The sequence below is a fragment of the Vitis riparia genome, chromosome 8 (assembly GCF_004353265.1).
Source record: "Vitis riparia cultivar Riparia Gloire de Montpellier isolate 1030 chromosome 8, EGFV_Vit.rip_1.0, whole genome shotgun sequence".
Lineage (NCBI taxonomy): Eukaryota > Viridiplantae > Streptophyta > Magnoliopsida > Vitales > Vitaceae > Vitis > Vitis riparia.
This window is the reverse complement of record NC_048438.1, coordinates 20,452,876-20,477,565: the sequence shown is the minus strand read 5'-3', so window position 1 is coordinate 20,477,565 and position 24,690 is coordinate 20,452,876. Positions and strand designations below refer to the sequence as shown.

The 24,690-nt window shown below is 34.2% G+C and overlaps 4 protein-coding genes and 1 non-coding gene across 11 annotated transcripts; 2 read left to right on the top strand and 3 right to left on the bottom strand.

The window, feature by feature from the left end:
• Window positions 1-3,683: 3,683 nt before the first annotated feature.
• LOC117921121 (actin-66-like) lies at window positions 3,684-6,485 on the top strand. The gene is made up of 5 exons (XM_034838915.1): window positions 3,684-3,780; window positions 4,396-4,469; window positions 4,570-4,963; window positions 5,279-5,892; window positions 6,045-6,485. Exons 2-5 carry the CDS (start codon window positions 4,410-4,412, stop codon window positions 6,108-6,110), a joined length of 1,134 nt encoding a protein of 377 aa, XP_034694806.1. The 5' UTR covers window positions 3,684-3,780; window positions 4,396-4,409; the 3' UTR covers window positions 6,111-6,485.
• Window positions 6,486-7,014: 529 nt separating this feature from the next.
• On the bottom strand, window positions 7,015-12,196 carry LOC117921071 (probable protein phosphatase 2C 25). 4 transcript variants are annotated; one of them, XM_034838852.1, is made up of 5 exons: window positions 11,541-12,196; window positions 10,294-10,658; window positions 8,786-9,022; window positions 8,400-8,694; window positions 7,015-7,349 (listed from the first exon to the last, which is right to left on the bottom strand). In XM_034838852.1, the coding sequence occupies exons 1-4, from the start codon at window positions 11,845-11,847 to the stop codon at window positions 8,431-8,433; spliced, it is 1,173 nt and encodes a 390-aa protein (XP_034694743.1). In that variant the 5' UTR covers window positions 11,848-12,196; the 3' UTR covers window positions 7,015-7,349; window positions 8,400-8,430. The 4 variants fall into 4 exon arrangements, with proteins under 4 accessions (XP_034694743.1, XP_034694742.1, XP_034694744.1 ...); XM_034838851.1 differs by having other exon boundaries at window positions 7,015-7,334; XM_034838853.1 differs by lacking the exon at window positions 7,015-7,349 and adding an exon at window positions 7,377-7,487.
• A 1,053-nt stretch (window positions 12,197-13,249) lies between these two features.
• Window positions 13,250-14,231, bottom strand: LOC117920920. The gene is made up of 2 exons (XM_034838619.1): window positions 13,674-14,231; window positions 13,250-13,506 (listed from the first exon to the last, which is right to left on the bottom strand). The coding sequence occupies exons 1-2, from the start codon at window positions 13,992-13,994 to the stop codon at window positions 13,417-13,419; spliced, it is 411 nt and encodes a 136-aa protein (XP_034694510.1). The 5' UTR covers window positions 13,995-14,231; the 3' UTR covers window positions 13,250-13,416.
• Window positions 14,232-14,429: 198 nt separating this feature from the next.
• On the bottom strand, window positions 14,430-21,670 carry LOC117919540 (DNA polymerase delta small subunit). Of its 4 annotated transcripts, none has more exons than XM_034836695.1 (15): window positions 21,586-21,670; window positions 21,008-21,137; window positions 19,894-20,000; window positions 19,686-19,812; window positions 18,426-18,533; window positions 17,544-17,659; window positions 17,357-17,440; window positions 16,954-17,022; window positions 16,791-16,862; window positions 16,614-16,705; window positions 16,401-16,528; window positions 16,042-16,143; window positions 15,883-15,950; window positions 14,998-15,064; window positions 14,430-14,899 (listed from the first exon to the last, which is right to left on the bottom strand). In XM_034836695.1, the coding sequence occupies exons 1-14, from the start codon at window positions 21,649-21,651 to the stop codon at window positions 15,005-15,007; spliced, it is 1,329 nt and encodes a 442-aa protein (XP_034692586.1). In that variant the 5' UTR covers window positions 21,652-21,670; the 3' UTR covers window positions 14,430-14,899; window positions 14,998-15,004. The 4 variants fall into 4 exon arrangements, with proteins under 4 accessions (XP_034692586.1, XP_034692587.1, XP_034692588.1 ...); XM_034836696.1 differs by having other exon boundaries at window positions 19,894-19,991; XM_034836697.1 differs by lacking the exon at window positions 14,430-14,899 and having other exon boundaries at window positions 15,883-15,955.
• Window positions 21,671-21,793: 123 nt separating this feature from the next.
• TRNAA-UGC lies at window positions 21,794-21,866 on the top strand. The gene has a single exon. It is a non-coding gene; the product is annotated as a tRNA-Ala (tRNA).
• The last annotated feature ends 2,824 nt before the right edge of the window (window positions 21,867-24,690 follow it).

Here is a 24,690-nt window from a genome sequence, read left to right as displayed (position 1 = left end):
GACTTAAAGTTATAAATAAAATTGGACTTTAAATAAATGAAGAAAAATGAGGAAATTCTAGTTGAAATGACAAAGAACATAAAGTTACTGCATGAATAGGGTAGTGTTTGTTTGTTTTGGTTAAATTTAAACAAAACTTAATTTAACTTAACACTAAATTAAATATCAAATTGTTTAGTATTAATACGGTGAAGATTGTATTGAAATTATGTTTTAATTATTTCAAAAGAAATTATTTTAACATTTAACAAAAAACTAAATAATTTGATTATTCTATTCAATAAAAAAATTAATGAATAATAAGTTGAAAAAAAAAAATCATCTAAAGTTTAAAACAAATTACCTTCAATACTAAGTTTGTAGAAAAATGTATTTTTATGCACTCATATAAAAAAAAAAACACAAAATGAGCAATGAAATTTATAAAATATAAATTTTAAATAATTATCTAAAAATAATTAATATTTTATATATATTTTTATTAAATATACTATATTTAATCATTCAAATACTACATTTTAATAATATAAATATTATTTTTTACTATTCTACATACTACTTTCATGGGTATCTTATTTTATGCATATATACGTGCATGTTTACACCACCTCATGTATCTATACATGTGTATGCGTGGCAAAGCCAAAATTTTTGAAGAGCCCAAAAAAATTCTTGAAGGAAATGAGGGATGTCAAGAAGTAAAGCAAGGAATATTACAAAACAAATTGAGAGACTTCCCAAATAAAACAGGCTAAGATAAATATATCTTCCCATATAAATACTTCGTAACAAAGAGAAAAGATCCTCCAAGATAAGAACACGGTGGATGACGACACTGCGTCTGCATTGACGGTGATGCGCTTCACGTCAAGATCGTGCGGCAGCGTCAGGCGTTGGATGGTTGACCGGGTCAAAAACGTCAACGAATTGAGACGATCGAAGAGTGGAGAGGAAAGGTGGAACAGACAGGTGTAAGTGGACCCGGCCGCACATGAATAACTGGCCGACATGTTCGCCAGACAGTTGGAAACGGAATGCTGAGTTGGCATATGGGCCCCACTCCTCATGATGCCACGTGTTATTATTGCTCGCACCCAACTCACCGAATTCGATAAAGGGCATCCAAATTAGAAAAAAGCGCCTTTTCTTCGCCTTTAAGTAGGGCCTTCCTATATGACTAATTTACCCCTTTCCTTTTCGGTTTTCCCATTTATGTCCGTCAGAAAATCCTTTTCTTCTACTAATGATAATAACCTTTTTGGAATTCAAAATTAGAAATTAGTGAAAGTATAAAATTAGCCATAGAAAGTGGGAAATTTGGGAAATCCACTATTTTTTTTTTATTTTCCCTCTATATTCTCCAAATTTTATTTTTATAAATTTTAAAAGTAAAAATCATTGTGTTATACATTTAAATATAATTTTAATTGTATTTATTTTGTAAAATGTGTCACATATAAAATTTAATAAAATTAAGAAATAAATGAGAAAAATAATATTAAGATGAATATACTATATGATTATAATATACTCTATTTTTATACCCTTTTTGAAAATATGCATATATATAAATTTATTTATTTTTCATCTGTCTTCTTCTTATTATTTTTTTTATATCATACACTTTGTAAACCATAATATTTTGATTACAGAAATTAGATTTATAGTTTTTTTTTTTATAAGAATACATATAAATTATATTATAAAGTAATACTACTATATGTATTGATTTTTATATATTTAATAATATGATATAACATTTTTTTATATATTTTAAATAATTAATTGTGAATATTATTATCAAACAAATAAAATTTTATTTATTGTATTATAAATCATACTATTTTTCAAATAATAATAAATGTGATAAATTTTTTCATATGTTAGCAAATATTGAGATGCCACGTTTTTTTGTTTTAGACAAATATCAAAATTAAGATGTAATATGTCACATTTTATCTTTTTATAAGTCAACATAATTATGGTATAACACATCTTATTGAAATTAATATCTTAGCATATATTTCATTTGATATAATATAAGGGATGTTACATTTCATTAAAAGTAATATCATATCCAATCAAACATAATTATTATTGTGTGACAATGCTAAAAAGGAAATACTAGAATATTGTTAAAACTATAATTAAATTTCAAAAATGATTTCTTAGAACTTTTTAATTTAGAAAATTTGAAATCAAGGATATTTCAAACTTCAAATAATATGATAAAACCATGATAAAAGTCTTCATTTAATATCGCTTAACCATGTTTGATTAATTGGGTATAATAAACAATGAGATAACATATTTATAATGATAATAAGATATGATAAATGATATAATATATTATTTATACCACCAAGTTGATGATGTAAGTTGAAAGGCAATGATATATATATATATATATACATATATAGAATTTCTTTAAGGTGTAGTACCAACTTTGTCTTGTATTGTTCAGGTCCTCCGTATATATAATATTAAACAAAATATAATTTAATTATTTATTTATAAACTATGTTTATTTTTAAAATAATTTAATAATTTAAAAGTAAAATAATTGAAAATTTTTGACAAAAAAAGAAAAAAAGTTGGGCATGAGAATTTTTTACTCCCACTTCATTGAGGTGACCTATCATGAACTCATATAATTGCTAATTGTCATTAGAGATTGTAATAGGTAGGTTCAGGATGAGTCGCCTCCATCGTAACCTCGACTTGTTTATTTAAAATAATTTTTATCACATCCCATTTAAAAATTAAAATGGGTGAAGTGGGTATGAAAAATTTTCATCCTACCTTAGCCTAATTTATTTATTTTTAATAATATTTTAATTATATTAAAATATATATATTTATAAATAATTAAAGTATTTTATTTTTTCTATAACTTACATTTATTGAAAATATTTATTATTATATATTAAAAATAATAAAAAACTTAAATTAATTTTATATATAATTGGAGCTAGACAAGATAATACAGAAACTCATCCGAAACCGTCTCAAGTTTTTTAAAAAATCTCAAACTCTCTTAATCCGTTTATTGAAATTTCAAATTTATCCCATTAGAGGCAATGCAAGAACTCGCCCCATTGCCACCCATAATTTTCATCCCTAATTTATTATTATCATAATTTTATTTTTTTTAAAAATTTTATTTTAATTTTTGCAAGAAAAAAATGATAAAAATATTAAACTATGATTCAAAAAAATTATTTAAAAATACATATCAAAATTCAAATACAATATACTTTTCATTTAATGCTTATATTTTTTACACAAATTAAAGATTATTACGATATAATACATCTTATTATTATTGAAAATAAAATTTTAAGAGGATATAAAACTTACTTATGATAGTGGTTGGACACGAATTTTCTAATTTTAAAATATTATTTCTCTTTCATTATTACAAGCAATTAATTTTATGGTTTTATAATGAAGAAAGTGGTATGGATTGCGAAGACATTTTTACGAAAGTTTAGGGGTATATATGTCCACACAGTCTAAACCACTAAAAGCGAGCCAGCTGTTTTCCACCACCAACGTGACTAGCAATGGGGTCCGTAGATCAGATATTCTGAACCAACGGTCAGGATCTAAGGAGAGTGAATTTGGGGTTCATTTAAGGTGAATTTCATTTGGGGCCAAAGTTGCATTTGCAGGAACGCCACCCTTTTTTTAAACAGCACAACACAGAGAGAGCGGGCAGCAGCTCAATCCTCGGGGCAAAAACTACCGTGTTTTAGAGAGAGAGAGCGAAATTCACAGGTACTCTCCTCTCAGTTTTGCTCTTTCTCTATTCATAGGTGTTGTCTTTGTTTGTCTATAGATCTGCATTTGTTTTTCTTGGGTGAAACTGTATCGTGGGAAAATGAAAATGTAATGTTGGGTTTATTGAAATGTGGCGTTTGATATGCAAAATTCTTTGATTTGTGATTTAGCCCCTTTTCCTGGTGGGATATTAGAGTATATGTATATGGGTGATTGGTAATGAAAATGATTGTTAATGTTTCCACTGATAAAAACGATCTGGGTATTGTGAATAAGGGTGAATTATTCTCATGAACTTGAAATTAGGCAATGGCGTGGAGAATTTTTTAATGTGGGTTGGATGATGATCTGAATAAAAGTGGACGTGAATTTTTTGGATTTTCGTGATAAAAAGATCTGGGCATCGTGAATTGATGTGAATTTTTGTCGTTAACATTAAATTGGAAAATAAGATGAACAATTTTGATATGGGTGTTGGATAATGACAAGAACTAAATGGAATTGTGTGTTTTGATTTTCACTGATAAAATGGATCTGGGTATCACGGGTTAATGTGAATTACTGCCTTGAAAATGAAATTGGATGATGATGAGTCTTGGGGTTTTGGTGCAGTTGAGCATTAAGGAATGGCAGAAACTGAGGATATTCAGCCTCTTGTCTGCGATAATGGTACCGGAATGGTCAAGGTATTGATTCAGAATCCAAAATGTTGTTTGAGTTTGTGGGATTGATTGGATGTGGGGAATACCCAGTTGCTTATTTCTTTGATTCTTTCTGAAATTTCAGGCTGGATTTGCTGGAGATGATGCTCCGAGGGCTGTGTTTCCTAGCATTGTGGGTAGACCTCGACACACTGGAGTGATGGTTGGGATGGGACAGAAAGATGCCTATGTCGGGGATGAGGCACAATCCAAGAGAGGTATTTTAACTCTAAAATACCCAATTGAGCATGGCATTGTTAGCAATTGGGATGATATGGAAAAAATCTGGCATCACACCTTCTACAATGAGTTGCGTGTGGCTCCAGAGGAGCATCCAGTGCTTCTCACTGAAGCTCCTCTCAACCCAAAGGCCAATCGTGAGAAAATGACTCAAATTATGTTCGAGACCTTCAACACACCCGCCATGTATGTCGCTATCCAGGCTGTCCTTTCCCTTTATGCCAGCGGTCGCACAACTGGTAAGCAATTCTATTACTTTTTCTCTTGCTTGGCATCTAAATTTGAAATCATAGGCATTGCCAACCTGGTAAAAAGGCAAATTTGCAAGAATAATGTAACGGTAATTGGTGAAAATCCTCAATTCAAAATTCTTGGAAATTGAGGCTATTGTTCAAGTGTTGATTGAGATGTCATCCTTTTAGATGCCAGGGCTAAAATGTGGACTCTTATGATTAAGGAGAATAATGTCTACATAGCAATTGATCTTAAAATGTTCAGCTTAATTTTTATTCTCACTGCATATTCACATTATGTGTTTATTTGTTGATATTCAGGTATCGTTCTGGACTCTGGTGATGGTGTGAGCCACACAGTCCCCATTTATGAAGGGTATGCCCTCCCACATGCCATCCTGCGTCTTGACTTGGCAGGACGTGATCTCACAGATGCCCTCATGAAAATCTTGACCGAGCGTGGTTACTCGTTCACCACTACTGCAGAGCGGGAAATTGTTAGAGACATGAAAGAGAAGCTAGCCTACATCGCGCTTGACTATGAACAAGAGCTAGAGACAGCAAAGACCAGCTCATCTGTGGAGAAGAGTTATGAGCTGCCAGATGGGCAGGTGATCACCATTGGGGCTGAGCGATTCCGCTGCCCAGAGGTGCTGTTCCAGCCATCCATGATCGGGATGGAAGCTGCTGGCATTCATGAAACCACATACAACTCCATCATGAAATGCGATGTGGATATTAGGAAGGATCTGTATGGAAACATTGTCCTCAGTGGTGGCTCCACCATGTTTCCGGGTATTGCTGACAGGATGAGCAAGGAGATTACAGCATTAGCTCCAAGCAGCATGAAAATTAAGGTGGTGGCACCCCCGGAGAGGAAGTACAGTGTCTGGATCGGAGGCTCCATTCTGGCTTCCCTCAGCACTTTCCAGCAGGTACACCACTTTCTTGTCTTCCATTCATACAAAAAGCACATAACCATTCAAATCATTTTCAATAGTAATCACCTTGGGATCCGATGTGTGGTTGCTAAGTTAAAATATAAGTCCATGACAACATTTTTGTTTTGTGGTCGTTTTGATTGCAGATGTGGATTTCAAAGGGAGAGTATGATGAGTCAGGGCCATCAATTGTTCACAGGAAATGTTTCTAATCATGGAAAGGGGAAGGATGGGATGAAGACATTTATACTATACATTTTGTATTACAAAGAGGTTTCTGATCATGTGATTGCGGAAAATGCTGCTTTTTTTTTTTCCTTGCTTTTGTTTCTATATTGATGTTTTGTATTTCTCTTTTTCCATGCTGGGACAATGAAACATGTAGGGGCAGCAGAAGATGCCTAAAATTCTTTTTTTTTTTTTCATTCCTATTTTTGGCATAGAAGATTTATGTATTGTTATTGTTTTGGTTTGGGTTGAATCAGGGGATCTTTGTCATTCTTCTTCAAGGGTTATTTTGGTTGATTAAAGTGATGTATACTTTCCATGTGACTTGTCCGTGCAAATCACGTGAATGATCCTCACTATCATCTCTTTCTTCTTTTCATTATGATTATGTCATTCTATACTCATCAACGCTTTGTTTCGATATTGACAATTTTGAGTGGAAAATTCAAGAAAAAATGATGGAAAACAAAAAATACAAAAAAAGAATTCATGCTCTGTAAATTTTTACTGCCTTATTCACTACAACCCAAATCGATAAAATGTTAAATAATAAAAGTATGTATTTGATTTAACTTTTTTGGCGCTTTCTTGGATGCCCCAAACAATAAGATTTGAATTCCTTTCTTTTGTTCATCTTTTTAAAAAACTTTTCGTGATTGGAGGCAAAGATGCTAAAAATCTGACTTCAGCTGTGATGTAATAAAGCAAGTGATCTAGAGAGCTCGAGCGAACCACCTTTATGGTTGAATTTGGGGCCCTAAAACTTGTGAACTACTTTTTAAGTGCAGTCAAATGATGCATAATCCAACCACCTGCCGTTGTTTTTGCCTTTTGGTAGGTAAAATCCGTGAGGTTTTTTACTGCTTTTTGGCCATTGCTTTACACTTGTTGATCAATAATTAACCAACACCTAACCAACAAGAGGATTTGTCATTAATGGAGGGTGCAGAGATCCAACTGAAGTGAAAGAATAAACAATAACAATGATAAAAGGGGGGAAAAAACCCATTTCCATGTGTTGGCAGCGGTTAGAATCATCCATATGCAATCTCTACACTGGAGAATCAGCTCCACCCTTCACATGAACGTCATGAATTTCCTTTGCTTTCTTCTGAATCACGGAAGCAAACTCCGAGTAGCTACCAAGCGAAGCAACAACTCAATCATGCCAGAATGATTAACTGAGCGAACTGTGGGCACTTGCAGATCTGCAGTTGTACAAACTGAAGAAAATCATTCTTCAAGAATAAGATATGATGATGAAGATGCAGCCGGTTTCAGTTCATTATTATCCAGGTTTCCTCAAGATGATGGGATGATAAGGTTTTGGACCTACAGGAGATACTACATGTGCTTTAAGCCTGACAAAATAAAGTCATACATATGCTCTGTAATTAATATACACAGCAAACATTCTGAAAAAGGTAATTAAAACTGGTTACAATGCAATTAATGCTAAACTAAACACATTATCAGCTAACCACCAGCCACATTTGCCAAAGAGAGCTCTTATCATCCATAGCTTTCAGATGTGGCCACAGAAACCACAATGCAAATAAAATGGTATGTTCAACTATACATTAAGGTAAGAAAAATGGAAAGAAATCAAAACCAACACAACATTTATTTAACAATCAGCTCCACTAGGCAATAAAATCTTAGAAAAATTCACCAAGTGACAGGTCAGTATCCCATTGATACATACCACTTCTGCTAAAAAGTGTTTTATTAATGCCTACCTAACCCCCAAAACATACAAATAAATGAATAAACAAATGGGAAAAATAGTTAATTCTTTGATCCAACACTTAAATGTTACCATCATTTCAAATTGGTGAAATAATTGACAGATGGGGGCTGTGGAATTGTTGATCCAACGGTTATATATATGTATCTGGAATTAGTCATCACCTGGTGTTTGCCACTGAGAGTCTCTGAAATTTGATTTAATAGGGTTTCATTTACTTAAGCAGCCCATAATTTGTCAAAAAGCGTGTATAACTAAAATTTGTTTACCAAACAAAGAAAACATACATTTATTCAACCAAAGTGTAGAAACATGAATTGCAAAGTTGAATGTATACAAACTCCAATGATGAACCCAAAAAAATCCATAATTTTTTCATCTGACAATAATCACCATAGGATGCATGCCCAGATGGTAAAGAAATCAGGTTCAGATTGAAGAAACTTGAAGGTGAACAAAGAAACGCAGAAAGAAACAACCATCAGATGTTGCAAAAACGTGGGATGAAAATGAAAACTTGCTGCACCTGGTCTTCTTCTATAAGCTTATTGGTCAATTCATGACATTGACTTCGAATCAATCCCTTGCAGGGTATTAAAATTCGATGGCCCAACGGTGTCGATGAATCCTCGAACTGACAGCTCCGGTACAGAAAAATTTTTCCTCAGCGCCTCATGGTCTAAATAGATTACAACAACTGTAATATCATCATGAAAGAACCGCCTGACTCCCTTTCCAACCTTCTTAAGATCATCGTATCTCATCTCTCTCTTCCTAGCTGCCTCGTTTAAAGCCGTTGTAAGAAGTCTCCTCGCAATGCCCTAACAATTAAAGGATGGCAAAAAAAATTGAGAGTTCTAAAGATGAAGGTGTAAAAATAGCAAATACATGTTATGGAAGATTAAAACATACTGCACGAGGGCTATTATGCACAATCTCAACTGCTTGCTGATTTGTCAGGTGTTCCCAGAGCCCATCAGAGGCAAATATGAGAAATTTATCATTGGGTTGCAATACTCTTGTACATATGGATGGTTCTGCTGTTAGCACAGGCCGACGAATGGGTTCAGGAAGGTGGAATCGTGGGAAAGATGGATCAAGAGAGAACTCCGGCCTCTTCAAGTATGCATCACCTATAGATCTCGATACCTAATAGAAACATATGCACAAACACACAAAGAAGCAGGAGAATGAGATTACAAGCAACAAGTTCCACTGGCAGATGTTGCAGGCAAACAAATTCCAAACTGATTACTAAATCAAGCACGCTATAAATTTTGGATATGCAGAAAGGTGAATCTCAGATATTGCAAAAGGAAAAAAAAAAATTTGTATATGCACAAGAAGCTTTTATGCATATCAAAGGTGCAATAGAAACATATAAGTCTGAAACTGGGTTACTTTATAAGGATGCTTTCAGACGGTTACCCTCCATTTCTAATATCCCTGGGCCCTAACAAATGTGTTCACCTAGTTTTTCAATTTGTCAATATAGCTACTTTTACCATCTAAACACCTGTTCCTGATTCTAACTCATTTTAGAGTTTTTATTCATATTCACCATTTTTCCTTCCTATTTCAAATGATTTGCTCTAACAGTTAGGGACATCTGGGGATCAAGTGTAGAGCCATGTGTAAGTATTGAAACAGTATTCATCATGCCCTTAAATTTAATAATTTCAATTTCTTGTAATTAACTAGCAAAGCAAGGTTATAGATGTAAGGAACCTATAATATCAGTTTCATCTGAAAATTTGTGCTTGCATCATGAACATCTACCTAGTTAATTTGAACTAATTCATCAGTTTATTAGTGTTATTTTATATTTGATGCAACATTAATCTTAAATATCTCATCCCTTCAAAAAACTGCCCAATTATATCCAGACCTTTTTTGTTTTTTTTTGTTTTTTTTTTTTTTTTTTATAGGCAAACGAGAAAATCTATAAATGTCCAGAATTGTTCTAAGGAAAAAACATCCAAAAAGGCACTAGGTTAATAAACCCTAAAAAGAGCTTAATTATCGAATGTCTGCAGCTGCAGACCATAAGCATGCCATGATCTCACCATTGTGGGGAGAGGCATTGACAGATTACAAACCGTAAAATTCCATGTTTGTTCCCATTCTGAACCATAACTGCTGATATGCTTTTGTCAAGATGGTCAACTAAACAGGCAAATTTGCATTTACAGGTTAATGTTTGATAATTTTTTATGTTCAGGGGAGTTGGGGCATCTCTATGTATTTTGTCCACTTGCAGCCTGCTGGCATGCAAGATGGTGCAGGAGTGAAGGTCTGCAAAACTTAAAACTCTAATTCCACGTTTGCACTCATTTCAAAGAAGCACAAGTTCTTTACATATGGAAGTAGAGAACAGATAAGTAAATAAAAAAGTCAGAGATTTGTAGAGGAGAATAAACCTGAATTATGCCTTTGATACGCCAGACCCCATGCTTCATAACTACAATATGTGAATCATCTGGATGCAAGGACCTGAGTTCTTGTCTGACCTCCTCCATACTTGCATTGTGTTCCCTGGACAACTGCTCAGCAATGATTTTATTTGATCTACCTAAGCAACCAATTACGGCCCGAGAATCACCCAAGTTAGCAACATATAATGTTCCTCTCCAGATAACTCCAACCAGACAACAAGACCCAATTGCTGCAATTACTGGTTTTATTCCACATGTCCTACGCACAAGAGTAAGAAAACCATCCTCAGTCGCAGAAAAAGCACTTCTAAGGATATCCTCAGACATTGTTCCATTTTCTCGAGCAAGCCCTGTAAAAAAATAAATATGTTTTATGTAAAACTTCTATAACTTTAATAAATTACCACCACTGCCCGACAAACAGGAAATAAGAAACAAATACAAATGCTGTGCACTTTAAATATTTAATAGTGCATACATAAAAATGGAGCCTTAGAATTGAAATCTGTTGCCCCAGGTCCTCGTCCATATGGTTCTTTTGCTTATTTGCTTATGGATTTGAAATTGAATAAAAATTCAATATATTCTGAATCTACAAAATACAACTTCAAACCAAAAGCAAGTTTTTTCCTTTTTCTAATTCCAAATCAAGTCCAAGTCTGTACAATCAGTCCAATCAATTAATCCCTTCCACTCTATTCCAACAATAAATTCAGTCACAATCTCAGGCTCACAGCATTACATTTTATACATTACACAACAAGACAAGAAAACGAACACAAATTCACTTGTTTCCATCATAAGAAGACATAACTAATTCAAATTAGCAACAAATATATACTAAGAAAAAACTCAATTAAACAAAGGGAAAAAAGGCTTTTACTCAAAATGATTACAAGATAAAATGACTCCGTCAATAGAATCCTATAAGGGTCAGTAATAAATAAAATCAAGAACACAAACACGTACAATTCAACTAATCGAGAACACCACAAATACTTTTTTTAAAAAATCGTATTCGAGTGATAAAAAAACCCACATGCTCACAAAGCAACGTATATAGAACAAACAAAGAAATAATTTGTGTAAACCTCCACAAAGTAAAGGACTCGCCTAAAAGCTCTCAAATATGAATTGATTAAGTTTCAATGACAACAAATATAGACTACAATAAACATTTGAATAAAGCAAGAAACGAACAAAAAAGTAACGAAAACTCCAAAAGCGCTCACTCATTAGATGAAGAAAAAGATGATCGGAGATGAAACGAGAGGCTTCAGGACCACCGTGGCCGTCGTAGACCCCGACGAAGGTGGCATCGCGGCCCGTTTCGACCTGGCTGTGGTCTTCGATGACCTCATTGGCCTGCACGACGGCGAACGAGAACTCGCCGAATGAGTGCTTCTCGAGGTCCCGGCACCAGATGAGCGCGTCGTTGGCACCGCTGCCAGAATTATCATCATCCTTGCTCATAGGGGCATATCGACGGGCCAAAGGTCCCCAACACGCCAATGCAAGCCTTGCCAACCACGAAAACATCCCTCATTTCCCTCTCCAACAAAACCCTAAGAATCGAGCGATTCAAAGAGACGAACACAACAAAAATCTAACTCATCAAAATCCAGAGATGGAGAGAGAAATGGCTGAAGACGCGGAGAAAAATCCACATTCGAATATATGCGAAATGGAGAATCCTTGGTCCTGGTCTAGTTAAAAATGTAGAAGAAACTCCTGCGTTTGGAGACAAAGAAAATGGAGAACCCTCCCGGTCTGGTTAGTTGGAAAATCAAGAATCGGCGTGTTTGGCTAGAGAGAAAATACAGTGAAAAAAAGCTTCGGAGTTCACCGCTCAGAAAGAGAGAGCAAACTTTGCAGCGGAACTGCTGAATGGTAAAGTGAAGAAGCAAGTACACTTTTAATGACCCTAGTTACTAAAATGCCACTTTCATTGTCATTAAACTACAGAAATGCCACTGAACGAGGAAAAGCCTCCGGCGCTCCGCGAATAAAACGACAGATGTGGGATTCGCTAACTCTTTAAAAACGACAATCCTCGATTCAGGTCATTTCCATTTTTCTAGCAAAATTAATTTAGAATTAAAAAAGACATTTTTGTCGATTCAGATAATTTCCCTTTTTCTAGCAAAAATAATTTAGAATTTATAAGTGTAATCTATTTGCACTCGACATAATATTTAAATTGTTATCAATTATTTTTTTATAAAAAATATTTAAAAATTTGCTACTTTCAACACAAATTTCCTCAAAATATTAATTAATAGCCCTTAATTACCTCTATTTGGTCATTCCAAAATCTTAACCGTTTCTGATACAAAATAAAAATTATTTTTAAAATCTGTATTTGACAAAAAGGCAAAAATTAAAAAGAACAATGAAATGAGATAAAAGGATCTGAGGCCTTGATGAGGTCAACTCAAGACGTGTAGAGCGTAGACAGAATCAAGTGGCCGAGGGAATTCACCACCGTTCGATGACGCGTGTGACGGAGTAGGTGGCCGGTCGGTTAAGTGAGAAATGAATGAAGGATGAAGAGTAGAGGGAAGTAGTTTTCCAAAACCATGGAGGGAACACATGACACACGTGAGCCTACTTGTATTGGATCACAAGCCTGTCGTTGTATTCAGTTGACCTACAACCCTCCGTATATCTCATGGTATTCTAGTTGCAATTAAAGGTCTTTATTATTGTTGCCACCGTTGACCAATCTAATCGGACGGCAATGATTTGTTGATCGTTGGACACGTGGTCAAGTTTCGTCGCTGGGACGGTGGATGACGTGGTGGATGATCCTACGGTCCAAAAACTGCCTCAGCACCATGTTAGGACAATGTCCTTGTCCATCTGGATGGAAATTTATCTTTTTCTTTTTTCCCCTTTTTATGTGAAATATACACAAAATTAAAAAAATAAACGAAGAATGTAATTTAAAGTCACACCCTATATTTGATTGGCAGAGGGTACATATAGTAATTGAATAAGAGTTTATTAGATGTGGTTGTCTACAACAAAGACTATAAATAACAGGCAAACGTGTCGAGGAGTCGTCCTTTGAACCCAAATTCAAAGGAATAGATAAACAGTAGAAGATTACATGGCTTCATTTATCAAACGCTTGTGCTGATTGTAATGCCTCTCTATCAACACCTTCGAAGCTCCTTTAATCGTTCTTCGCCATGTCTGCCATTCAAAAATTAGTTCAATGTTTAATTACAAATTTACAACGTTTGATGTCACTTTTTAAAACACTTTCACTTCCAAAAACACTAATTGCGCTGCAAGCTATAAGGATTTTAGGATTATTACTTTAAACGGTTATAAATTTCAGGGATTGTGCCCAAACTCACCTTCTCAATTGCTCCCAAAATGGACTTGTTCCGGAGATCCCTCACTCTGAGTTGTGATCTCCCTATACCCAATTGCAGAAGCAATGCCACCGATCTCCGAGTAGCCGGAGGAAGCAGCGATCTCTTCTCCACAACTCCAGAACTGCCATTCGGTGGGCTCTCACGGTTGTGCCCTTCGCGGCTTCTCCGGCTCTTTTTCCGGCGTTTCACAACCCGGAGCTCCTTCGCGGGAGCATCGTCGCCGCCCGCTTGGGCGAACTTCCTGAGGAGTTGGTCTGAAGAAGCTTTTGTTACGTGTTGAACTTTAGCGGATTCTTCCATTGTGGAGAGAAAATGGCGGTGGAAGTGTTGGGGCAAAAGGTAAGTGGGAGGTTACTGGATATGAGCTTAATAATTAATATCAAGGGAATGGACCGTTGGAATAGCATGATTTGAATAAAGAGAAATCAGAAAATATAGCCGTTATGAACAAATAATGGAGTTAAACAGTAGGATATGGCATGTGATAATAATAGTGATAAGAGGTAAAATCCAAAAATCCCAGTTTCCTGACAGGTCGGTTAATGCAATTACAACGCCACATGTTGCCGCTGACAAGGTTACAACAAGATTTTATTAAAACAAATGTGATTTATATATTAGGTAGTTTTCAAAAATAAAATTCTATTTAAAAATTTAATTAAAATAAAATAAAGAAAGAAAAGAGTAGAGAGAGAGAGAGAGAGAGGAGGGGGGAGAGAAAATAAAAAATAATAATTAAAAAAAAAGCCTTATCATTACCATCTCTAACCCAAATCTAATAATACAAAATCGTCTACATTTTATATGGATTCAGCTGAAATTTCGAGAGAATACAGAAGGTTAATGGCTGAGGAAATGAAAGACAGGAAATAAGAAAATCCCATTTTCTGATGCTCTTCCAGGCTGCATGACGTCTGAATTCATGTTTCAACAGTGGTCCATAGAGAAATACACAAAGGCTCCTAATTAAATAAGAAATGCTCTAGTCGAAGATCCTTAGTGAAAAGCAAGAAAAATAACTAGGAAAAAGGAGAGACGCAGAACCGCCAAGAGTAGGGCATTGCGAATTCAACTGGTTGGCTTTCTCTTTAAGGCAGTCTAGCCGTGGACGGTTGCCCAGGAAAACAAGCACTGCACCATCGTGGAAACCCATGCCTGAAAGCTTCTACACATTCTCAAGCTTCAGCACGGCTCGCTTGTTCAAGCTTTGACATGATGAGATCAGATACATGTTCAAGTTCTGTTTCGTTTGGTGATGGAAAATCTCAAGCAAGATGACAGCTCAAAGCAGATTCCAACATACCTCATAGTTATGAGCTGAATTCAGTCCCAAAACTTAGAGCATGGCATTCCAGATTTCTCATGTTTAGCTGCATGATGGGGGGAAAGGGAACATAAGCATAGGTAGAGAATATCATCAAGTCCCACAATCACCGCAATCACATTCTGACAGCATACAGCCCAATCAAAGCCACAACAAGAATCGAGAATAAGAAAAATGTGTTCCCTCTAAAACTTTTAAAGAGTCATGGATATCCCTTTCTGTTCCCACTGACCATCTACACCAACATTAAGCCAAACCTTGACCCAATTTTAGGGCAGACGTATAGTTCATATACAACTTTAAATGTTCAAACCCTTGTCATGGAATAACTCCATCTATCTTCTAATTTTACACCCGAATTTATCAAATTGGTTCATCAATCCAACAGTGTATAACTTTTTCACAAAACTCATCATGTGCAAATAGTCCTCCTTTCTGATTAAAAAACCATTTGTAAGACAACTAATTTATGGGTTCAATGAAAAGTCCCTTCCCTGTTTACACATCTAACTTCAACAATTTCTCAACTCCTCTTGTTCTGTTTCTATATCTTCTTCCCTCATAAACTCTTCCTGAGAACCCTAGTTTCAAGATGGAATTTATAATATTTCATTTATAGATGCCTCTTATATTTGCAAGGAATTGACGTCAAGCACCAGTTTTGCTTCTTTTTGATGTTTTATTTCTAACTTAAAATTGACTAAGGGATTTAAGACTTTGTTGAGTTTAGTTGCGTAACTTATATATATGTGCATGCTCAAGTCTGTAGGAATCCAAACAAAACCATGTGCACATGCACACATCTGCATTTCAATTCTAATTCCTTGAAACGGTTTTAGCAAGCTAAGAGGATACAGAGCTTACCACAACAGCAACTCCCGTCTCACAAAATTTAGGAATGCAAATGAGTCTTACAACCTGTCCCTCTGATCCTGCACTGAAGGATTACCTATTAGAATCTTTCAATAGAAATGAAAAAGATCAAATAGTTTGGTTAACAATTTCGAATTTATGGAAAAGTACCCTTTATTAAGCGAGTTTCATATTTATCCTGATTACCAACAAAGTAAACATGAGGACAGCTCTCGATCAAGAAAGGATCTCTATCAGTGAATGGATAGCACCCTGAAAAGAAACATAAATATTAAGGTAGACATACAAGAGAAACCCAAACACAAACTCATAATGAATCATATTTTAATCAAATAAACTATTCTTTCTCTTCCTCTCCCATTTTGTGCATCTCCCTGCCACATGTATGCCTGATATAAATTTTGTGAGCCAAAAAACCAAGTTAAGCTTAAACAAGTGGTTTAAGCAACTAAGTGAATTAGGAAAAAAAGCCATAATCTAGCATGGACTAAAACAACAAGAACTTTTACCAAGAGTATTAGGTGCTGTTGGTGCTAGATGCCTCCACCGTAACGTCCTTTCCATGAATTCAAGCTTATCTTTTGCCTCTGAATACTTCTCAAGATCATCCACATTCTGACCTGATGTTCCAAGAAATCTGAAAAGTGCAGAATCACCATATCAAGCTATCAACACAAATAAATAAAATGAGTATTTACTGTAAAATTCTATCCTCATATTACCTGATATTTTCAAGCTCAAAGGAATGAGGATTAGTACAAGATCTAAATGAGTTATAAGCTGATGATCCAGGGAAAAGGCATCTATGCAAGGGCTATCAGAAAAATGAATGTCAGAAACAAATCAAATGTGACAAATGAAATATGATGTATGTATACATGCAAGGACATCAAACAAACCTGTTGAGGTAATGAGAAGTTTGCTGGGTCATCAGGCCCTGGCATGATATCCAAAGGCAAACCTGCAGCAATCTGAACATAATAAAAATATTAAGAAACTTGATTCAATTAATGGACTAAAAAGGAGCCAATTCAAAATTATTAATTGACTCATGAAAAGAACCTGAGTCAACAAGATATCCAGCTCTTTAATTGGTTCGGACAACCTTGACTGATCCTTCAAAGCTAAATTCTGCAATAATGGATTAAAAATGATTAATTATTATGTGTTATCCTCAGTGTCATCATGATCTTATCTTTGAAAAACCCAAAGAAATAGACACAGGAAAATCCTGAACAGCAGGGACATGTCAGGGGAGAGCTTTTATAATGAGAAGAAAGGGAGAAAAAAGGTTATCAATCTAAGGGAAAATTTTACTTCCATTGTTTCTAAACTTAAAAGAACCTGAAAATAAAATATATATTACCATAAAGTGCCTCAGAAAGAAACCATAATGACATAGAAAAGGAAAATTGTGGACTTGCTGACCCATGAAGAAGACGATTACAATATACAGTTGTGTTACCTGTCCATTCAGAAGTCCACGTGGAACTGCAACAGAATTCCCAGCAATTACAACATGAACTATCTGTGCTGCAATACCTTGTTCCTGCCCAATTGATGATTCTACGAAGTAAGCAAGATAAAACAGTTTGTCATGTAATAAGCAGCTTGACAGCTTGAAAGAAAAGACAGCATGAAACCGTAAGAACCTTCTCATCTCCTAGATGTCCTGTTATATGATCAACAAGAAGCTGAAATTGGAGAGGATTAGAAGTGCTGCTTCCAACACTTAGCCCAGATACAAAAACAACATACTTGTCCTCCCCTGCAAGCATTCAGAACTAAACAGTCTGACACAAAGCAAAAGGAAATAGATGCATGGAGTTGCATAGCAAGTCAAATTACTTGTTAAGGCTAAAGCAATAGAAAGGACTGCTATAAATACAAAAATCACAAAGTTGAGCCAAATATTTCAATAAACAAGGTCCAACTAGTTCAATTCTTGCATGGTTTCCTTTCCATGTTGTTCTCAGTTCTCACATCTGCTTATCATAATGAGAATGTGAAATATAAGACAAGCAACAGATTGAATTAATTAATACAAACTTGTTATTCATCTCATTTTTCAATATTCCAAATGGCTGATTTTTTTCTTCTCAGTTTTTCCAAGTTGCTCCTATATATGAGCCTGCAGCTTGAGACTTGGATATTTATGTTCATTAAGAGAACTGGAATTTGCTGGTTCAAGGAGAGAAACCGAACCTTGTGCCAGTTAATCCTGAAAAAATAAACACACCTGCTTATATTGAATTTTCAGTAAGTACTAATATCTTTTTATCCTTATCTGGAATTTTCTTATCCAATTTTTCCAACAAATTCCCACTCTTACCATATATTTCACAGCATATCATTGGACTTCCATAAACTGATTTAAGTTGCTAAAAATTTCAAATCCTTACTAGAAGAAAATTAAACCCTTATACAGAACATCTGTAGAAAAGAGTGTGCATAACCAATAAACAAGTAGTTCATGTATATAGTCACTGCAAGCAAAAATCATAACAAAAACAGGAGGGAGGTGCAGATGGTACTTGATTTTAGTGGCAGCTCTATCTGCAGTGGTAGGTCAGAGTCCAGAATATCTTGTACCAAAAATTCACCAGCACTGGTTTCTTTTCCATGCAGACCAACAACAGTCCCTATCAAATGTATGATGTCAATGCACAACAAACATTCTTCCAGGCTTCCAGCTGATATTCAAAACTGTTTAGCCCACCAAGTCATACTTTCAGACAAAAGACCAGGACAAAGTAACTGCTAATCCAGCTTAATTAGACATTTCCAAAATGAAAAAGTGTTGCTCCAAGTGTTTAAAGTTATGTCAATGAAATGAAGAAGCTCATTCAAGATGGGGCAACAGATGGTTCACTCTCCAATGCTTCAGTGCACAGACACATATGGGATGATCAAAACATTAAGGCTACATTTAGTTGGCCCAGCAGGACATGATAGAATATGATATACATGTTTTAGGATATTATTTCCAATAGAATATGATATCTTTGAATATTATATTCAATGGATATTGCTATCCTAAGATATCATGTCCAATTGGATATGTCATCCTATGCTAGTATTTAGTTTGTTGAAGGAATAAAAATTGGAAAGAAAAATCTATTTCATCTTAATATTAATTTTTTTTAAAATTAAAATTTTGGCATATGCCTCTAATTAATTTTTTTAACTAAACTTTTTTGTTTCACAAAGCTGAGTAACATGAAGAAGGAATTTTAAAATATAAAAGAATAGATAAGAGAGAAGAAATTATAATACATAGGGTATGCATATTCCATGTATAAGGGAAATGAGAAAGAGGATGGACATGTTATCCCACCTCTTATATTGTTCCATTCTTAACCAAACATGAGATGGCTTATTATATTCCATTGTAAACTAAGTATGGAACAGGTTATGTAACCTTACCTCTTATCCTATCCCATATTAAATTCAGCATACCAAACATAGCCTAAGGGTTTGACATGCATTTGCTTCATCTGATCATAATAACCATTTCATTGCCTCAATCTATAGAAAATTAAAACCAAATGGCAATGGTAAAATATCAAACTCCTGCATGAATAATTGAAAGACTTCTACAGTTGTATAAAGAAGATGGAACAATAGGCTCAGGATCAAAGACCAGAGTTTTGAAAGACAGGATAAAACACAAGAAAAAAATGAGTTAATATCCAATGGTGAATTAGCCTTATGTCTTCCAGCGTCACACCCAGAAATATGACAGATTCCATACCACCCTTACTTTATTCTGATAAGTTATTCATGACACTGACCTGTAACATATACAGAAGGTAAAAGCATTGTTCCACCAAGTTTAACTCTTCCACTCTCATCCTCCAGCACCAAACTATCATCTGAGTGCATAAAGTTATGAGGCTTGACAAGCGGGGCCACAGATCTCTGTAGATTGAAAAATTAAACTCAATTAAAAATGTCTAAGCAAAACAATAAAAGAAATTTATTTGTTAACAACCTGATTACCTCCTTGGAGTACTCATCAAGAATGCATGGTTTAAGTCTCATGTGCTTGTACAGAGTTCCAACAATGATACATTCCTTGCCTTCTTCCAGCCCCAAAACTGTACAAACTGCAACATCAAAATTTTATAAATATAATCTACACCAATCCACAGAACTAAAACTTCATCCAATTTACTAGCCTTGTCAAAACCAAAATGTAATGCATATATATAACTAACACTTAGTAATAAAAACATTCAATTCCCATTTCCTTGTATAAGTGCACCACAAGCAATAACAAACCACCAAACAAAATATAAAAAACAAAAGCCCAACAAAACAACCCAACCACAAATTTAATGTTCATCATGCAGTCTAGTGCACAAACTGCAAGCCAAAAGAACACAATAAATTTGATTTACCATATCGACTTTCCAATTTTCTCAAAGCCTAAAGTATTGGCACCCTAAAAAATACAGTAATTGCAGATTCCCTCCTAATTACAAGGTCACCAACAACCAAAAAGAACATAAAAATTCTAATGCTCTGTCACAGAGAAGTCAATCCAAACCAGTTTTATTAGAAACTTCATATTAGTAAAGTGCAGATTCACAACCAATTAAACCCCAAAGTACCAAAAGTTCCAAATTGATCTCATGAAACAGCAATTAAAAAGCCATACAAATATGAATAAGAAACCCTTACTTCGTAAAAACACAGCAACTTGTAATTTTTCTCTTCAACACATAGAGAGCAACCAGAAAATGCTATGAATACCAGAAACCAAATCATCCCTTGTAAAATATATATAAAAAATCCCTAAAACTCTCAATTTTTGTGGAAGACAACATTGTGAAATACATGTTTCTTCTTAATTAAAAAAAGAATAAAAATAAAAAATAAAAAAAAGACCGCTAATAGTTCCAAAACCCCAAATCATTCCCAGAAGTAAGAATTTCAAACATAAAACTTCTAAATCAGGGCTTCATGGTAGAGTTCTTATAATGAAGTCGTAAGATTTTTCTGGAGATTCAAAAGAAACCAAACTCCAAAATGCCCAATTGAAAAAAAGAAACAAAAAACAAAAGGTTGTTGTTACCCATAGAATATGGAAAGTGAAGGAAACAGAAATTACCAGGAAAATGGGGTTTCCAATTAGGAATGAGGGAGTAGATGAGAGTTCTCATCATGTGGAGTCGAGCAAAGTAAATCTGGCTGTACTGCTGACCCCTATACGTCTCTTTCTCGATCCGAAACTTCTCATCCTACAGGGGAAAACGAAAAATAAACAAATCAATAAACATAATGGCACAAAAATCTGTTAAAGCCGTCAGAAATCGCAGAATCTTCGTCAAACGGGGACTGCTTGTTTGCTGAGAAATCGCAGGAAACGAAAAGAAAACGTGAATTATTTTAAAGCGGAGGCGTTCATTTAGGGCCTTGCAGGGTCCGGGTTTTCCTTTCTTTTTCGCCCAAATTTCCATTAAGCCAAACAGAACACTCATGAAAAAGGGAAAATTTAGAAAGTAAGGGCAAACCGGAAAAAAAATGTTAAAAAATAAATAAAATAAATAAATAATCAAATCAAATCAACTAGAACATGTTAAAATTCCCAGGTTTCTTTCCTTTTCCAACTGTTTCTCAGCAACCAAAGAAAGTAGCACTACGAAGAAAATGAAAATCATGAAGCAGAGCAATAGTTTCGAATATAACCAGGGATTCATAGAGAGACTGCTTTCTCTGGAGATGCTTCTCTGCGTCGATTTCCATTGCTTCCATGGCGGGAAAAATCCAGAAGTGAAACACTTCAGTCCCTATTCAACAGTCAGAATATATACATATATAAGATTTATAAAAATTAAAATAAAAAATATTACAAAAATTTTAGCTTTTAATAATTAGTATCACTCGGTTACAACATGGGGATGTAGCTCAAATGGTAGAGCGCTCGCTTTGCATGCGAGAGGCACGGGGTTCGATCCCCCGCATCTCCATTTTTGCCCAAACTTAACTGGATCAAAACTATGCTTAATTATCTTCTTCTTTTTTTAGTTGGATAAAATCGACCAAATGACAATATTGCTGGAACTGCATTGAATATGGAAGCTAATTCCATAAATTTTAGTTCAATATTTATAAACTTTAGCTGAATATTTAAAAGGTCTTTATTAAATAAGTTGTGATTTTAATATTTTTGTTGTGATTTTAATATCCACATTCATAATTCCCAAAAATTTAAACCCTTCCTTGTTTTTAATTACAAAATAATTCAGTTTTTACACAAATATCATTTATTATTTTAAATATTTATGTGTTAATTTTAAAAGAAACATCATTTAAAAAAAAAATTTACTCAAGTGAGATAAAAAATTGATGGAAGATTAGGGGAACATGTTTTTTTAAACTTATTTTTAAACATTATTTTTTATTATTTAACTTAAAAATAAGTTTTATAAAATATAATCAAACAAGTTCATGTTTTTAAGAAAAAAATTTAGGAAAAACAACTTTTAAAATTATTATTTATTTTATTTTATTTTTAAAAATTATTTTTAGATAATAATTGTCAAATAATTTAAAAAACTGTTTTTAAATCAAACATCCAAAAACCTTTTAAATTTAAAAAATCGGGTTTTCAATAAACTTTTAATCAAATCACTCTTATCCAAATTGTATTTGATGATGTAATTTAAAACATATTTTTGTATTATTTTTTATGTAAAATATATGTCATTTTTTTATCTTACAAAATAAATTGAACACAATTAAATCAAACCTATGCTAAATTGAATATTTTTTTTTATCGAATATCCAAACTTGTTTTAATCTATTTCAATTTAATCGAAATAGGCTTAGATGTGCGTTTTTTTTTAGTTTATAAATAAATTAATTGAAAAATTTTATAAAACTACAAAATTTTGTAATTGACTTACAAATTTATTTAAAATGTAAAATAAAATAAAATATTATTCAACTTCATTCATAATTGGTATGAAGCACTATAAGCATGTTAGTTTGGTTAGTTTAGTCTTCTTGGCGTGGAACCTTTTATTTTTGTTTTTCTCGTCTCCACACTAAAATATCCCGTCTCACATTGGTCCACGAAAGAGGTTGTCTTTGTATTTTAAACAAAATATGAGGGGCATAATTGTCCTATCAGTCTCTTATACTCATCCACATCCTTAATCTGGAATGGATAGGAATGATCTCCTGCGTGAGGCAACACTCTGCTCCTTATAGATCCAAAGAGATGCGACTCACTCCCTTTGGGCTAATTGAGAATTCGTTGCGAGTCACGTGATCATGGAGAGTTCTGTTGTTGTGTCTCAAAAATAAAAACATTTCTAAAATTTCTTCAATTATTAAAATTTCTTAATAATTTTTTTTTATTGTAGGTAAAAAATTTGGATTTTATTTAAAGAGATTTAAATTTAAAATTTTATATGTAAAGCAAAATAAATTTAGAGAAGATCCCATTAGGGAGAAAGATCATTTCCTACGAAAGACAAATCTAATCGGTGACGTGGCAAAGTTATATTGGTCATGAGAAGCGTGTAGGACGGCAGCGAATAAGAACTCGACGAATATTTATTACAATGGATGTGGTGTTTTATGAAGATTCAATGTATTTTTAATATGAGTCTGAACTTCAGAGGGAGTACCATAAGAAAATTCAGACTTTCGATTATGATTATCATATCTATGAGGATGATGAATCTGGACAATCTGAACTAGTGAACCAGGAAGCGGGTGAGTTGGATATGAGTGGTCAACAATTTGGGTCCGAAAATGTCTTCACTGAAATACCAAACCAATCGTCATCTGTTGAGGGTGTTCTTAATTTGGAACCTGATCTATTCATGAAACGGTTACCACACCGTCATAATAGAGGTATTCCTAAACCCACGTATGAACCTGAATTGTCTACCAAAGTCAAATATCCCATGAGCAACTATGTGTCTAACCATCGTTTATCTAAATCAAATAAGTCATTTGTAAATCAATTATCTACTGTAGCTATTCCTAACAGTGTGCAGGAAGCCTTAACTGATCCAAGGTGGAAAGCAACCATGAATGAAGAGATGAAATCATTGCAGAAGAATGAAACATGGGAACTCGTAGAATGTCCACTAGGAAAGAAGCCAGTTGGGTGTCGTTGGATCTATATTGTGAAGTACAAGGCAGATGGTAGTATTGAACGATTTAAAGCAAGACTGGTAGCAAAATGGTACACTCAAACTTATGGAATCGACTACACATAAACATTTGCACCTGTAGCTAAGATCAACACAATTCGAGTATTACTATCTTTAGCTACAAACTTAGATTGGCCATTACAACAGTTCGATGTGAAAAATGTCTTTCTGCATGGCGAGTTATCTGAAGAAGTATACATGGATCTTCCACCAGGATGCATGGTGTCAGAAAATCAATGTCAGAAGGTGTGCAAATTGAAGAAGTCATTGTATGGGTTGAAGCAATCCCCGAGAGCTTGGTTTTGAAGGTTCACAAAGTCAATGAGAGCTTTTGGCTATCGTCAAAGTAATTCAGATCACACTTTGTTCCTGAAAAAGCAACATGGTAAGATTACGACACTCATCGTATATGTGGATGACATGGTAGTTACAGGAAATGATCCCGAAGAAAGAAAAGCTCTGCAAAATTATCTATCTAGAGAATTCGAAATGAAAGATCTAGGTAATCTGAAATACTTTATTGGGATTGAAGTTCTCGATCAAGTGAAGGAATTTTTCTGCCTCAAAAAAAGTATGTCTTAGATCTTTTACAGGAGACTGGAATGTCGAGATGTCAACCTGT

Bases quoted from the DNA above. Each gene is read 5' to 3' on its own strand.
- LOC117921071 (XM_034838852.1), bottom strand. From the start codon at position 11,847: ATGTTTTCGTGGTTGGCAAGGCTTGCATTGGCGTGTTGGGGACCTTTG. The intron at 9,023-10,293 runs GTTTATTCTCCT...TGTTTCTATTAG, and splicing joins GTATCAAAGGCATAATTCAG to GTATCGAGATCTATAGGTGA. The intron at 8,695-8,785 runs GTATGTTTTAAT...TTTAATTGTTAG, and splicing joins TGCATAATAGCCCTCGTGCA to GGCATTGCGAGGAGACTTCT.
- LOC117920920 (XM_034838619.1), bottom strand. From the start codon at position 13,994: ATGGAAGAATCCGCTAAAGTTCAACACGTAACAAAAGCTTCTTCAGAC. The intron at 13,507-13,673 runs GTGAGTTTGGGC...TTTGAATGGCAG, and splicing joins TTTTGGGAGCAATTGAGAAG to ACATGGCGAAGAACGATTAA.
- LOC117919540 (XM_034836695.1), bottom strand. From the start codon at position 21,651: ATGGAAGCAATGGAAATCGACGCAGAGAAGCATCTCCAGAGAAAGCAG. The intron at 19,813-19,893 runs GTAATCAGGTTG...TTCAATCTACAG, and splicing joins TTGATGAGTACTCCAAGGAG to AGATCTGTGGCCCCGCTTGT. The intron at 17,441-17,543 runs GTTCTTACGGTT...TCAATTGGGCAG, and splicing joins GACATCTAGGAGATGAGAAG to GAACAAGGTATTGCAGCACA.
- LOC117921121 (XM_034838915.1), top strand. From the start codon at position 4,410: ATGGCAGAAACTGAGGATATTCAGCCTCTTGTCTGCGATAATGGTACC. The intron at 4,964-5,278 runs GTAAGCAATTCT...GTTGATATTCAG, and splicing joins TGCCAGCGGTCGCACAACTG to GTATCGTTCTGGACTCTGGT. The intron at 5,893-6,044 runs GTACACCACTTT...TTTTGATTGCAG, and splicing joins CCCTCAGCACTTTCCAGCAG to ATGTGGATTTCAAAGGGAGA.